This window comes from Suricata suricatta, chromosome 8 (genome assembly GCF_006229205.1).
Source record: "Suricata suricatta isolate VVHF042 chromosome 8, meerkat_22Aug2017_6uvM2_HiC, whole genome shotgun sequence".
Taxonomy (NCBI): Eukaryota; Metazoa; Chordata; class Mammalia; order Carnivora; family Herpestidae; genus Suricata; species Suricata suricatta.
Window position 1 is genome coordinate 1,341,598 of NC_043707.1, and position 12,235 is coordinate 1,353,832.

General features: G+C 65.5%; 3 protein-coding genes across 9 annotated transcripts in view; 2 read left to right on the forward strand and 1 right to left on the reverse strand.

Moving 5' to 3' along the window:
• EME2 (essential meiotic structure-specific endonuclease subunit 2) overlaps positions 1 to 3,075 on the forward strand; it is a 3,640-nt gene extending 565 nt beyond the window's left edge. The window contains exons 3-9 of the mRNA XM_029949377.1: positions 105 to 353; positions 694 to 786; positions 1,289 to 1,545; positions 1,734 to 1,833; positions 2,010 to 2,125; positions 2,309 to 2,498; positions 2,574 to 3,075. Of these exons, the coding sequence (XP_029805237.1) occupies positions 105 to 353; positions 694 to 786; positions 1,289 to 1,545; positions 1,734 to 1,833; positions 2,010 to 2,125; positions 2,309 to 2,498; positions 2,574 to 2,744 (1,176 nt within the window). The 3' untranslated portion in view covers positions 2,745 to 3,075. The remainder of the gene's footprint in view (positions 1 to 104; positions 354 to 693; positions 787 to 1,288; positions 1,546 to 1,733; positions 1,834 to 2,009; positions 2,126 to 2,308; positions 2,499 to 2,573) is intronic.
• An 81-nt stretch (positions 3,076 to 3,156) lies between these two features.
• On the reverse strand, positions 3,157 to 8,481 carry SPSB3 (splA/ryanodine receptor domain and SOCS box containing 3). 2 transcript variants are annotated; one of them, XM_029946099.1, is made up of 7 exons: positions 8,340 to 8,481; positions 7,162 to 7,299; positions 4,641 to 4,818; positions 4,369 to 4,556; positions 4,173 to 4,275; positions 3,963 to 4,088; positions 3,157 to 3,837 (listed from the first exon to the last, which is right to left on the reverse strand). In XM_029946099.1, the coding sequence occupies exons 2-7, from the start codon at positions 7,285 to 7,287 to the stop codon at positions 3,497 to 3,499; spliced, it is 1,062 nt and encodes a 353-aa protein (XP_029801959.1). In that variant the 5' UTR covers positions 7,288 to 7,299; positions 8,340 to 8,481; the 3' UTR covers positions 3,157 to 3,496. The 2 variants fall into 2 exon arrangements, with proteins under 2 accessions (XP_029801959.1, XP_029801960.1); XM_029946100.1 differs by lacking the exon at positions 8,340 to 8,481 and adding an exon at positions 7,964 to 7,982.
• A 203-nt stretch (positions 8,482 to 8,684) lies between these two features.
• On the forward strand, positions 8,685 to 12,177 carry NUBP2 (nucleotide binding protein 2). Of its 6 annotated transcripts, none has more exons than XM_029946104.1 (7): positions 8,685 to 8,792; positions 10,215 to 10,333; positions 10,466 to 10,604; positions 11,023 to 11,177; positions 11,256 to 11,387; positions 11,480 to 11,549; positions 11,641 to 12,177. In XM_029946104.1, the coding sequence occupies exons 1-7, from the start codon at positions 8,777 to 8,779 to the stop codon at positions 11,784 to 11,786; spliced, it is 777 nt and encodes a 258-aa protein (XP_029801964.1). In that variant the 5' UTR covers positions 8,685 to 8,776; the 3' UTR covers positions 11,787 to 12,177. The 6 variants fall into 6 exon arrangements, with proteins under 6 accessions (XP_029801964.1, XP_029801961.1, XP_029801965.1 ...); XM_029946101.1 differs by having other exon boundaries at positions 8,686 to 8,792; positions 10,406 to 10,604; XM_029946105.1 differs by having other exon boundaries at positions 8,686 to 8,792; positions 11,277 to 11,387.
• The last annotated feature ends 58 nt before the right edge of the window (positions 12,178 to 12,235 follow it).

The following is a 12,235-nucleotide window of genomic DNA, read 5'->3' on the forward strand; positions in this document are numbered from 1 at the left end:
GTGGACCCAGGTGCGGGCGGGCGCGGGCAGTGGCCGCGGCGCCCAGAGCCCACCCTGCGTGCGCCCCAGGGAGGGCGGCGCCCCCGAGCCCTCCTCCCGGCCAGGAATTGGCGCGGGTTTCCCAGCGGGGACTCGCGTGGCCTGGGGGCGACCGGGGTGTGGCCTTGCGCGCGGGGCAAGAAGTAGTGACCGCTCTGTTTCTGCGGCCCTTCGCAGCCGTTCTAGAAGATGCTGGCGCCAGTGTACTGCTGGAGGCCCTGAGCACCCTGGGCTGTGAGTACCACCTGGAACCCCAGCACCCGGCCCGCAGCCTCCGGTGGACCAGAGCGAAGCCGGACCCTTGCCCCCGCTCTGTGAGTGCCGTGGTTCGTACAGAGGACAGCCTCAGCCTGAGTGATTTAAGTCCGAGACTCGACACATGCTGTGCATTTTGCAGACCAGTAAATGGGGGAGGAGGAGCACCGAGTGGGCGGGGCCCAAGTTGGTTAAGTCCCGGGGCTTCTGTCCCTAGATCTAGAAGTCCACTCGCCGTGGTCTGGGCAGGTGATGGGACATGGGTTTTCGGTAGAGAAGTCCTGATGGAGCCTGGGATTGACTGGTCGCAAGCCTCAGAGCCGCTGGGGTGCCCAAGGCAGGGCCGTGGGCCACGGGAGGGTGAGGGTGGGCAGCAGGGCCCCTTGGATGTCCCCACAGGCGCCTTCTGAGACGTGGGCTGCGGATGACCAGGATCTCCTGCTGCTCTTGGAGCCCAAGGAGTTTGTGCAGGGCATCGCCCAGCTGACCCAGGTGCTCTTGTGGGGGCACTGGTCCCCCAGAAATCTCGAGGGGCTGGCTTCCTTAGCTCTGGGGAGTGGTTCTGCCTGTCACTCTTCCCTGCTCAATGAGAGAGGGGCTGGACAGGGCGGGCACCGGCGCAGAGTTGTCATCAGCAGCTGTTGAGTGGTTATGGGCGGGATGGGGAAGCCAGGTGGGTTCTTGGCCTGGGAGCGGATGGGAGCCACAGCTGTTTCTGGAGGGTCACAGTTGGGATAAGGAAGGTTCCCTGAAGAAGCGACCAAGAAGTCAGAGACGGAGACGTTCGGTGAGACTCTTTGTAGGTCTTGGTGTCGCTTGTGAAGCTTTGATCAAGCACGTGTTGTGTGCCAGGCAGATGGCAGGCTGGGGTGCAGAGACAGAGCAGAAAGAGTGGGGGTTGGGGCCTCAGTCTTGCTCTTCTCGGTGCCCGGGATGTGCCCAGGACTTCTATAGGTCTCTGCTTTGCTAGAAGCTTGAAGCTGATTTCTGGCAGGAGCTGGCTGGGGGGCAAGAAGAAGACAGGGTGCGTTTTTCCCAGGACCACCGAGTCACTCGCAAGCTCACTTCTCCTCTGTCTGCAAACTGGCGGTGGCCCGGTGGCCTGGGGGTCCTGCCTGCCACAGCCCCCAAAACAGCTGTGTTCAACCTCGGCTTGCAGCCCTGTGGCCCAGCCTGCTCGGTACCGTGGATCCCTTCTGAGAGCCCAGCCAGGCCCCACGTAGCCGTCATCGGGCCGGGGGCCCACCTGTGGTACGGGTCACCCTCACGCCTTTAGTAGTCCCGGCTGGGATGGGAGGGTTCAGGGGAAAGGTGAGGGCTGGGGGTGGCCGTGACACAGCTGACCCCCTTCCGTGGGCGGGGCAGGGGGGGGGAGCAGAACTGAAGGAGGGTGGGAATGGCAGGGTGTCGTGAGCCAAGGGACGGTCACCTCTGCTCAGGTCTCAGCAGCCCAGCAGCAGCCAGGAGACGCGGCAGCCAGAGACTCCGGCGGCAGCAGCCTGTGCGGCGTTGGCACTCAGTGGGCCCAGGGTGGAGGAGGTGAAGGCTGGTTGGGGGGGGGGGGTGAGCTGTTTGGCCTTGATCCTGGCGTTTGAGCTGCCTTCCAAGGCCCCACAGCCCTGATTTTGGTCCCTGGAGGACAGGTGGGGTTGGGCTCAGGTGGGTGTCCCCGAGGGTGACCTCCTCTGACCCACTCCGTGGGCTCACATCCTCAGGCCCTGATGCTCCTGCAGCTCTGGGCACACCTGGATGTGCTGCTGGTGGCCTCCTGGCAGGAGCTGAGTCGGCACGTGTGCGCCCTCACCAAGGCCTTTGCACAGCGCCCCTTCAAGTGCGTGACCCTGACCCTGACTGGTGGCTGCAGGGGGGGGGGGGCAGGAGCACCTGGAGGGTGGGTATCTCTGTGATCTTTTTGGGAGCAGAGAAAGCTGAGAGCTTTGTCGAGATGGGAGAGTGGGACATTCAGAAGACAAGAAGTTTCTAGAAGCTTCTCTGGACCCTTCCCTGTCTGTAGGCGATACCAGGAGTCCCATCCTTTTTCCTTCTGTGCGGCTGGACGCTGGGCAGGGGGCCAGCGAGTGGCAAGAGATGGCACAGGGCTTCGGGGGGTCTGGTGGCAGCAGATCAGGCAGTTCAACCGGGTCAGCCCGGCCGTGGCTGATGCCATAGTCACTGCCTTCCCATCCCCCCGCCTTCTGCAGCAGGTGAGTCCCCTGCACCCCCCAGGGGGTGGAGCCAGGTCCCCGGAACCGCCCTGCTCATCCCCGCGCCTGCCCTAGGCGTATGTGGCCTGCAGCTCGGAGCAGGAGCGCATGGCCCTCCTGGCTGACCTCCCGGTGAGGACGGGCCGCGGTGCGCGGCCCCGCAGGGTGGGGCCTGACCTTGCCCGCCGCATCTGCCTCTTCCTGACCACCGCCAGCCCCGAGCTCTTGCTGGACCTGGGCTCCTGACCAGGGCATCTGGCGCCTGCAGGTGGGACAGAACACCCTCCGCCCGACCCAGCAGATTAACTGGCAACTGCCCGGGGCCAAGGGAGGGAAGCAGAACATTGCACGGGCCGGGGCGGGGTGCTCAGTCAGGTCTGTGGCCCTGGCCCTGAGGGGGAGGGTGCTGGGAGGAGCAGGAGCCCCTGGGCCAGATGGAGATGAAGGGGTCTGGGGGTGGGGCTCCCACGCCCAGGGTCCTGTCCCCGGCAGCTGTGCATCCGGTGCCCCAGTGGAGTGGTCAGAAGGAGGAAGACACACGCCAGCCATGCAGGGACAGGCAGACAAGGTCTCCGGGGGGGGGACAGAGAACCCAGTCCTCCCCGAAGCGCTGTGCGGCCACCAGACCTGACGAGAGACAGTCCCACCACCACCGCGAGGCGTTACACAAACGCCAGGTTTATTAGGGTCGTTTCCACCTCGGACAGGAGGCGCCGCAGCTGACAGCATGCAAAAGCAAGTTAAGAAAGAGCCCACGTTGGTGGCAGCCACGGCGCTGCCTGTGACCGTGTCCCCCACACCCGGCGCAGGAAGCAGGTGCCCTTGGACAGTCCTGCTCTCAGGATCACAGGGCCCATCCCAGCCTCAGGCAGCAGGGACGGCTGGGGGCGACGCACCTCGGCTCTGCCCTTGCCTGCTGCCCTGGAACGTGGCCCAAAGGGGGCGCCAAGAGGACATGCCACCTTGGCCTGGAAAAGCAGTTTTCGTTGGAAAATGAGTTAGGTCCGTCGGCAGCGCTTCCTCTGGCAGCGCCGGGTCTCGGAGCCACTGGGATCGGCCTTGGCCTTGGGTGAGGGTGTGGGGGCTTTGTGGCGGCCGCAGCTCATGCTCAGGACCCAGCCCAGCTTGTGGCGCAGCACCTGCTTGAGGCCGGGCGGCAGCGGCAGCCCCTCCAGCGTGTCCCCGGAGTCGGGCCGCAGCTGGCGCAGGCGGTAGCAGCACAGGAACTGCAGGGACGTGACGCTGGCGCACGAGCGGATCACCTTCATGCTGCTCTTGGCCGCCGTGGAGCAAACCATCGGGTAGAACTTCCTGTTCTGCAGCTGGGTGGCCGCCACGCCTGCGGGAGCAGGGGGCACGGCGTGAGTGCAGACCGGCCACCCCGGGGCCCCGGGGCCTCTTCGAGGACAGCCCTTCGGGAAGCCTGGGGTGCTGGGCCCAGGCCAGGCTCCCGGCCGCCCTCACCTATGCACTTCCTGTTCTTGAAGAAGGTCAGGGTGCCGTGCCAGGTGTCCAGGTGCACACCGATGATGGAGCCCTGCCCAAATCTCGACGAGAAGCTCATCTTGTCGCCCTTGTGGTGGAGGAGCCCTGGGGGGGCAGGGGATGAGCCGCGCTGCCCCTGCTCCCTCCCCGCCGCGCCCCTGCCCCCCACCGTGGCAGCACCCTGCGCACCTGTGTAGGAGAGGCCCCAGCTGTCCTCATCCCTGCCCAGCAGGCTGCAGAACGTGTGGTGATACTTGTCCAAGTCCACGTCTGACGTCCCAATGCCCACCATCTGGGGAGAGCGGGGCAGGGACAGCAGGTCACCTGGGGAGAGCTGGCGGGGGGCTGGGGGACACGGGCTGCAGCAGTGCCCCTGGCCGCTCACCATGTCGGTGCCGTAGACGGGAGAGGTCATCTTGATCTCCCAGAAGTGCTGGCCCTCCCCCAGCTCCTTGGTGCCCCGGATGGCCGCCGTACCACAGCTGTACTCCGTGTGGAAGTTGACCTTGCGGTTGTCACAGCTCAGCAGGGTGGCCGAGGACTTATTCAGGTCATCCCACACCCAGTCAAAATCTGCAAGGGGGAAGGCCGGGGCTGGAGGACAGGCTGGCCCCGGGCGCCCCCCGGCACCCCGACTCAGGCCCCCGGGGCGCTCACGCTCATCCTCCTCGCCACAGCGGCAGTCCTTGCCCCGGTGCGCTGCGTGCAGGCTGTTGCAGAAAGAGGCCTCGCTTGGACTGTCACAGTCACAGAAGGACTCCCCGGTCACAGGCACAGCACTGGGGATGGGTGGCGGCGGGGCCGAGGACTCGGGGTCCGAGTCGGAGTCACTGTGCTGGGAGGGAAAGAAAGCCTGGCTGTTCCGATCTGAGCACCCTCCACCCACCATTCCCGGGCCTGCAGGTCAGCCGCTCTGATCCCCAAGGATGGGACCCAGGGATTTGGCCTCAGGGCTTCCCGGGTCCCCCACACAGGCACTGCCCACCCCTTCCCAGCACCACCTAAGTGACCCTAGACAGCTCCAGCCTCCTGGCAGTGGGCTCAGGGCCCTGCACCGGAGGCCTGGGCGTCCAGCTGACATGGAGCCGCCAGGAGCCACCTGCCGTTCAACCGCTTCTTACTCTCTATGTTGGCAACTTCTAGGCTGAGGACGCACCACAACCCCTCCCGAGGGCAGCCCCACGAAGGCTCTGCCGGCAAGAGGCAGCTGGACTCCAGCAGGCACCCCTCGCCATGCCAAAGCTTATGCGCCTGTTGTCCACTCGGTGAGGGACCCTGGAGCCCTGGGGACCGTGTGCCCACGCTGAGCCTGCACAACGGCAGGGACACACCGAGTGGATGCGTGGCCCCTGCCTGAGGTGGCCTGGTCCTCACAGCGCAGGCTCTGAGTCTTGAGGGCCTAATGGTGACCCAGAGCCAGTTAGGGATGCTTTCTGCACAGAGAAGCTTTTCCTCTTCCAAAGACACGGGTCTCTGGCCACGCGCCTTAGCTGTGGCCCCCCAGGCCAAACCAAAAGGGTCTGGGGTCCAGCGCCCAGAGTGCACACCATCTTTGCAAGCCTGTCTGGGTCCTTGGCCCAGCTGGGATCCTGGTCCGGCCTCACCCTCCAGCCCTGCTCCTGGACCCTGGGCCCTCTTCTTGCTCCATGGTCCCCCACGCATGCACCGCCCTCCACACCGCAGGCCGGCTGCTCTTACTCACACCCGGGCAGGGCCTGCCACACCTCAGCACCCCACCGCTCCGAGCAGAAGGCCCACGCCCCCTGTCAGAGCCACCCAGGCAGCCCCCCCAACACCCCCAGAGGGGTCATGTCCATCTGTCTCCTTCAGGGTCGGGGTGCGTGCCTCTCTGCCTCCAGACTGCAGTTTCCACAGGTCACTTCGAAGAGGCTCTTCCGGCCCCTCCCTCCCTCGCTCTGCTCCCTGTCCCTCCTCCCACTGCGACATAAGCCCCGCAAGAGAACCCGGTCCCTGTTCCTTCTCTGTTACATCTGGGCCACAAGCTGGCCCCACAGAGGCTGTGCGGCAGAGACCGACCAACAGAGTGAGAAACTTCAGTCAGCGATACGAAAGGCATACAGGAGGCCCAAGGCACCCCACTGCCCTGGAGTGCCAATCCCCCGAAAGCCAGGGCGGACTGGCTCTGCTGGCCAGAGGCCGACCCCAGCCCCCTTCCTCCTCAGTCAGGAGCCAGGGTCACACACCTGAGTCCTTGAGAGGTGCTCATGGTGACACGCCCACCCACACAGCCCAGGACTCCAGGCCTAGCAAGTGACAGACAAGCAACACACGTGTGTCAGATGCTATGCTCTGGCCCCTGAACACGCACATCTTCCAGTGATGAGCTGGCGAAGGCGGGGCCTGGCTGACCAGAGTGCTCTGGGTCATGTGCAGGCACAGGGCAGCTGGGGGCAGGACAGGAATGCAGGGAGGGGCCCGGGGCAGCCCCAACTCAGAACCACAGCCTCCAGGTCCTCCCAGAACACCTGGCTGGGCCGGGGCAACACGGCAGGGCGGCTGTGACGTGGCAGAGCCAAGTCACCCAAGCATCACCCCTTCAGGAAGCCAGAGAGGACTCGGGGCAGAACCAAACCCCTGCCCGCCTTGAAGAGGCTCGGGAAGCCCAGCCCAACAGGCAAAGTGGCCGCTCGGCCCAGCTGCCCTATCCTGGCCTGGCTGGGGCGGGTGCAGTGAGGCGCTCGGGTGCGCCAGGGACCCTGCACCCCAAACAGTTGAGCCGCTCTGTGGACACCTCCCGGAGCTCTGGAGTTTCCAAGTGAGGGAAGGTTCTGGAGCTTTGATCTCCAGGAATCAGAAGTGTTTCTACACACAGGTGCACGTTCACACAAATGTCAAATGCACACCTGTCCGGGCAGAAGCACGCACAGTAGGTTAACGATAGCTACGTTTGGAAAATGGTCCAGTAAGTGAAACAGAAGCTTCTGTTGAGGAGGACAGAGAAGGATGCAGCATCTGCGCTGGGTTCTGCCGACCCAGGACCCGCATGGGTCTTTAACCAAGATAAACAGCCTGCGTGAGCGCAGCTCGACTGGGAGATAGAAAACCCCATTCCTGTGCCCTCTGGGCCATCTTTTTTCGGTCCTGGCTCAGGCAGTGCCCACCCTGGGCGTCCTGACCCCTTGGTCCAGCCATGCCCATCTCCCCTGCCAGGACCTACCTGCCCATCAGAGTCGTAGCCCCAGTTTGCGCTCCCTGCCAGAGCCACAGCACGGGTTTCCACATCTCGGCGGGCAGCACTCAAGACGAAATGCCAAGCTGTGCTGCTGCGAGGGCGCCTCGCCATGGCGGACAGGATCTGCGAGAAGACGGCGGCTCTGAGCGGAGAAGATCTGCGGCAGCAGCTCCTTCGCTCCGTCCTCTGCCAGCGGCCCCAGAATCGTCTCAAGGTGGCCACTCTTGTGAGCCACATGCTTGCCCCGCCCGGGCTCTGGCACTCTTCCCGACCTCACGCCTCCCTCCAGGGTGCAAGCACCTTGATAAAAGCCAGGCAGAGAGCGCAGAACGCCATCCAGACACCCATGACTCCCGAGTGTGTGTCTCAGCCCCTCTGAGCTCGGCCTACTGAGCCCCGCTGTCCAGCCTGCCTGTCCCTCAGGCATCTCAAACCTTGCCGGGCTCCTCCTCTGTCGTCCAGTTTGACAAATGGCATCTCCAACCTCCCAGTTCCTCATGCCAAACCCACCGCAGTCATCCTGAACACCCCTTTCCTTCCTTGGGCGGTAGCCTAAGCCCCACATCACCTCCAAGCCAGGGGCCTGATCACCTCTCCATCCCTGCGGTCGCCCCGACTTCCTGACCCCCGCTCACCTTCATTCTGGCTCCCCCCACTTCACTCATTACAACCAAGCTGTTTAGAAATACAAATCTTAAAAATGTGAACTCTTAACAAACCCTGAAACTCTTCCAGTTTTGCATCATTAACAGAAAACGCAAATTTTCGCAACATCTATCAGGTTCACCTGTGCTTCCACAAGTCACAGGGCCCCGCTGCAGTTGTTACCCCTGCCCTGCCCTTGGCCCGCAATGCCCTCCCCTCCGTTCCTGGGCTCGCAGCTCCCCTGCCGGCTTCTGTAACCGTCCAGTCGGTCCCTTGCACCGAGAGCTTCCGGAGCCCAGGCGCCCCCGCCCGCCCGGAGCAGGTGTTGGCCCCGCAGTAGCGCACAGCAGGCGACGCACTCCCGAACCGGGCCCGCGGATGTCCGCTGCCGCGCGGTGGCGGGAATTCCGACGGGGCCTCTTGGCACCGCCGCCCCCACGAACAAAGGCGCACCGGGGACCCCGCCGCCAGAGGTACCGCCAGACCAGCGGGCGCGGATGCCACCCGCCGCCCCTCACCTGCCGTCGCCGCCGCGCTCCGCCGGGCGGCCGTGACCTACTTTCGGCTCCGGAACGAGACGTAAACAATCCCCGCCCCCCGCGCCGCACTGGCCCCGCTGCTGCGGCCGGGCGCTGGCGAGCGCAGGCGGCCCTGGGCGGGGGGCGGGGGCACATACTTCCTGCCGACACGCTGCAGGACCTGTCAATCCTGATTCGACGTCCCTATTGGTCATACCTCAAGCCGTCGGGGGGGGGGGGCCGTGCGCCCATTGGACGCAGGGCGAGGAAGGGATTAACACCGAAGTGAGTCCATCTCCGGTTTGTCGTTCGCACCGGAACCTGCGTGCACATTAGGTGAGACGTGATTGGTCGACCGACGCGCTAGTGGCCCTATCAAACGGCGGGGGGCGGCCGCTGCGTACGGGAAGCGGAAGGCGGCCGCGGGGCGCGGCAGGATGGAGGCAGCGGCGGGTGAGCGCGTGGGTCTGCAGCCGCGGGAGGGCCCGGCGCACAGCTGCGGGGCGCGGCCCCGACTTTTCAGGCCCCGGGCGGGCAGGTGTCCTCGTGCTGCACCCCGTGCGTCCGATTCGGGGGCCTGCCGGTGCCGAAAGTCGGAGGCTCGGGTTGTAACCGACGTTCCCGTAGAAGCTTGGCTTAAACGCGGGTCCTAACACGAACCGGGACGTTCTTCTGGTTCTGCGGGAAGTGTTGCGGTGGCTTCCTAAGGGTTCCTGCCGAGGAAGAGGCGTGCGGGGCGGAGCGCTGCAGCCCGGTGCGTGCTCAGGAGGCTCTTGGTAGCGGCGCCTTGCCGCGCGCGACTTGAAGTCGTGCTCAGCTCCGGGACCCGTGCGCGGGGGACACCTGGGGCAGGGATTTTGTGACTTTGTGACAAGGACCCGTCAGGAGCCGGGCCAGTTGTCCCTCTCGGTTCTTCCTGGGGAGGTTTTGGAGGCAGGAGCCTTTGAACCTATCTCTGGAGGGTCTGGCAGGGACGGTATCAGTGCATCGTTTGTTGAGCCTTCCCGAGGCCCCAGGCTCGCAGAGAGTGACGGGGAAAGTCGCTAGTTGGGAGACTGGGCAGGAGTCTGGATGCTGAGGTACAGAGAGCACTGAAGCAACAACGCGAGGGTCTTGCAGAGGCCTTGGGGTGGCGAAAATTCTGTGACATTTCAGGCTCACTGAAAAGAGAGCTGGGGCAGAGCGGCCAGCGGCAGGCAGGGACCTACAGTTGTTGGGCCTGGGCCCTCGCGGGGGGGGGGGGGGGGGGAAATCCAAGGACACAGGTGCGGCCAAGGCCGCCCTAATGTGCGTGGGGTTTACAGCAAGGTCTGAGCCAGAGAGGTGGTTGTGCACCCACGTGTGTTTGAGGCAGTTCCGGTCCCCGGAGCCAGAAGCGTCCTTCCCGAGCAGTGGAGGCCGGACACCCGGGGTGGTGCTGCTGACCCCAGGAAAGCAGGCGGAGCACCCACAGATCAGTCCTGGGTTTTGGGAGTGGGGGTAGGGGCCGCCCCAGCGCGGATGCACCTCTTGTCTGTAATGATGAGCTTGCCATTCCCCGTTGTCTTCGTTTCTTGCCTGTTTCTCACTGGAATCAGCTGGGAGCCGGCAGCCTCGGCTCATTGGCCACATGGGAGCCAAGTGTGTGTGCGCGCGCCCGCGCGCTCACAGGTGTGCAATGTAGAGGGGGCGGTTTGGGGCCTGTCCTGGCCGCAGGCAGGGAACCCGAGAGTCAAGCCTGGGGCTGGACGGCTGGAAGACCTCCCACCTGGAGTGTTTGCTGATATCGGGAGGAGGGGCAGGTCTCAGAATTGGGGGCGTGGAACCCCTGGGTGAGTGAGCCTTGAAGAGCGTCTGGCACGAAGGGGGTCCTCTGCCCTCCCCCCTCCCGGCTAGAGACTGGAAACATGGCGAGCGTCCAGCACATCATCCTCGTCCTCTCAGGAAAGGGTGGGGTCGGGAAAAGCACCATCTCCACGCAGCTGGCCTTGGCCCTGCGCCACGCGGGCAAGAAGGTGAGCACCCCCCACCGCGGCCCCTGCCCCGGGGAGGCCCCGCCTCCGCGTGAACGTCCCGCCTCCTTGCAGGTGGGGATCCTCGACGTGGACCTGTGTGGTCCCAGCATCCCCCGCATGCTTCGGGCACAGGGCAGGGCTGTGCACCAGTGTGACAGCGGCTGGGTGCCCGTCTATGTGGACCAGGAGCAGAGCATCTCCCTCATGTCGGTGGGCTTCCTGCTGGAGAACCCAGACGAGGCGGTTGTGTGGAGGGGCCCCAAGAAGAACGGTAATGGGGGTCGGGGCCGCCAGCCTCCCTTCCTGTCCCCGCTGCTCCCTGAGGACGGTGCTGGTGAAGGCGGGGACTCGCACAGCAGGCTGCTCACCACAGGCCCTCCGCAGCTGTGCCCTGGGGTTTCTGCCCCGGCAGGCTCGGCGCTGGGGGCTGCTTTGGGGCGCGCCTCCTCTCCTGCTCTAGGCTTGAGGTGTACCTGGGTCCGGGCACAGACCCCCCCCCCCCCAGCAGGGTCACAGCTCCTGGCTGAGTCCTGAGCGAGAGTCTTGGGCCCTGGGAAGGAGCCTCCTTGAGTGCTACCCACACCCCACCCCCTGCGGGGACCCACTGGCATGCTGCCGCTGGGCAGCCTCTGTGATGGAAGCGGGTGCTGGGCGACGCCCCGAGACCCCGGCCTCCCTGGTCGCTGCAGCACTGATCAGGCAGTTTGTGTGTGACGTGGCCTGGGGACAGCTGGACTACCTGGTCGTGGACACGCCTCCGGGGACGTCTGACGAGCACATGGCCACTGTGGATGCCCTGCGCCCCTATGGTCCCCTGGGGGCCCTCGTGGTCACCACGCCCCAGGTACCCCGTGAGCTCCTTCAGCCTGTGGGAGGTCTGGGACCCTCCCCGGGGCCCGGCATAGTGACCCGCCGGCCACAGCCTTGTCGTCCTCGGTCTCAGGCGGTGTCCGTGGGGGATGTGAGGCGGGAGCTGACCTTCTGCAGGAAGGCGGGGCTGCAGGTGCTCGGCGTGGTGGAGAACATGAGTGGCTTCGTGTGCCCGCACTGCGCGGTGAGCGTGGGGACCGCGCGGGGCCATGGCCCTGGAGGGGGTCAGTCCTGGCGGGGGGAGCCCTTCCGGACGGAGCATGGCCTCTGTCGTAGGAGTGCACCCACGTCTTCTCCCGGGGAGGCGGCGAGGAGCTGGCCTGCCACGCCGGAGTCCCCTTCCTGGGTGAGTGCATCGGGGGCCTAGGGGCGCCTTGGCAGGGCCCCTCCCCAGTGCCCTCATGGCCCCTCACTGTCCCTCCCCTTTCCCTTCGCAGGCTCCGTGCCTCTGGACCCCGAGCTCACTAGGAGCCTGGAGGAGGGTAGAGACTTCATCCGGGAGTTCCCTGAGAGTCCCGCCTTCCCCGCGCTCCTGTCCATAGCCCAGAAAGTTCTGACTGAGGCACCTGCTCGGCTCCTCTGACTGGAGTGCCCCGCCTGGGTCCCCCGGCCTCCCACACGAAGACCCAAGCAGAGGGGGTGTGGTGCCGGCATCTCCCCACCTCAGCCCTGCCCCTGGAGCCAGTGAGTGGCGCCCCCAGGTTGGCATGTGGCCGGCACGGGAGGAGACGTGGGGCCTGGTGGCCTGAGCTGTGCCCCCGACGGCACGGTCCCGCTGCCCCTCGCGGTGCTGACGCGCCCCGGACCCCGGCCCGGCTGCTCCTGGGCCACAAAGCCCGCGTGTCTGGGAAGTTTGCAGGGGCCTCCGCTGCCCTCGGGGCCCTGGGAGCGGCCGTGACAGGAGGGAGCATCTCGTGAGGCGCTGAGCTCCTCGCTTAAGATGAACCCACAATTAAACTTGTTCCGCCGACGCAGTTACAGGTCTGATGTTTCCAGACTATTCTGCCCTAATCCTGGCTCTGTGTTGCGTGT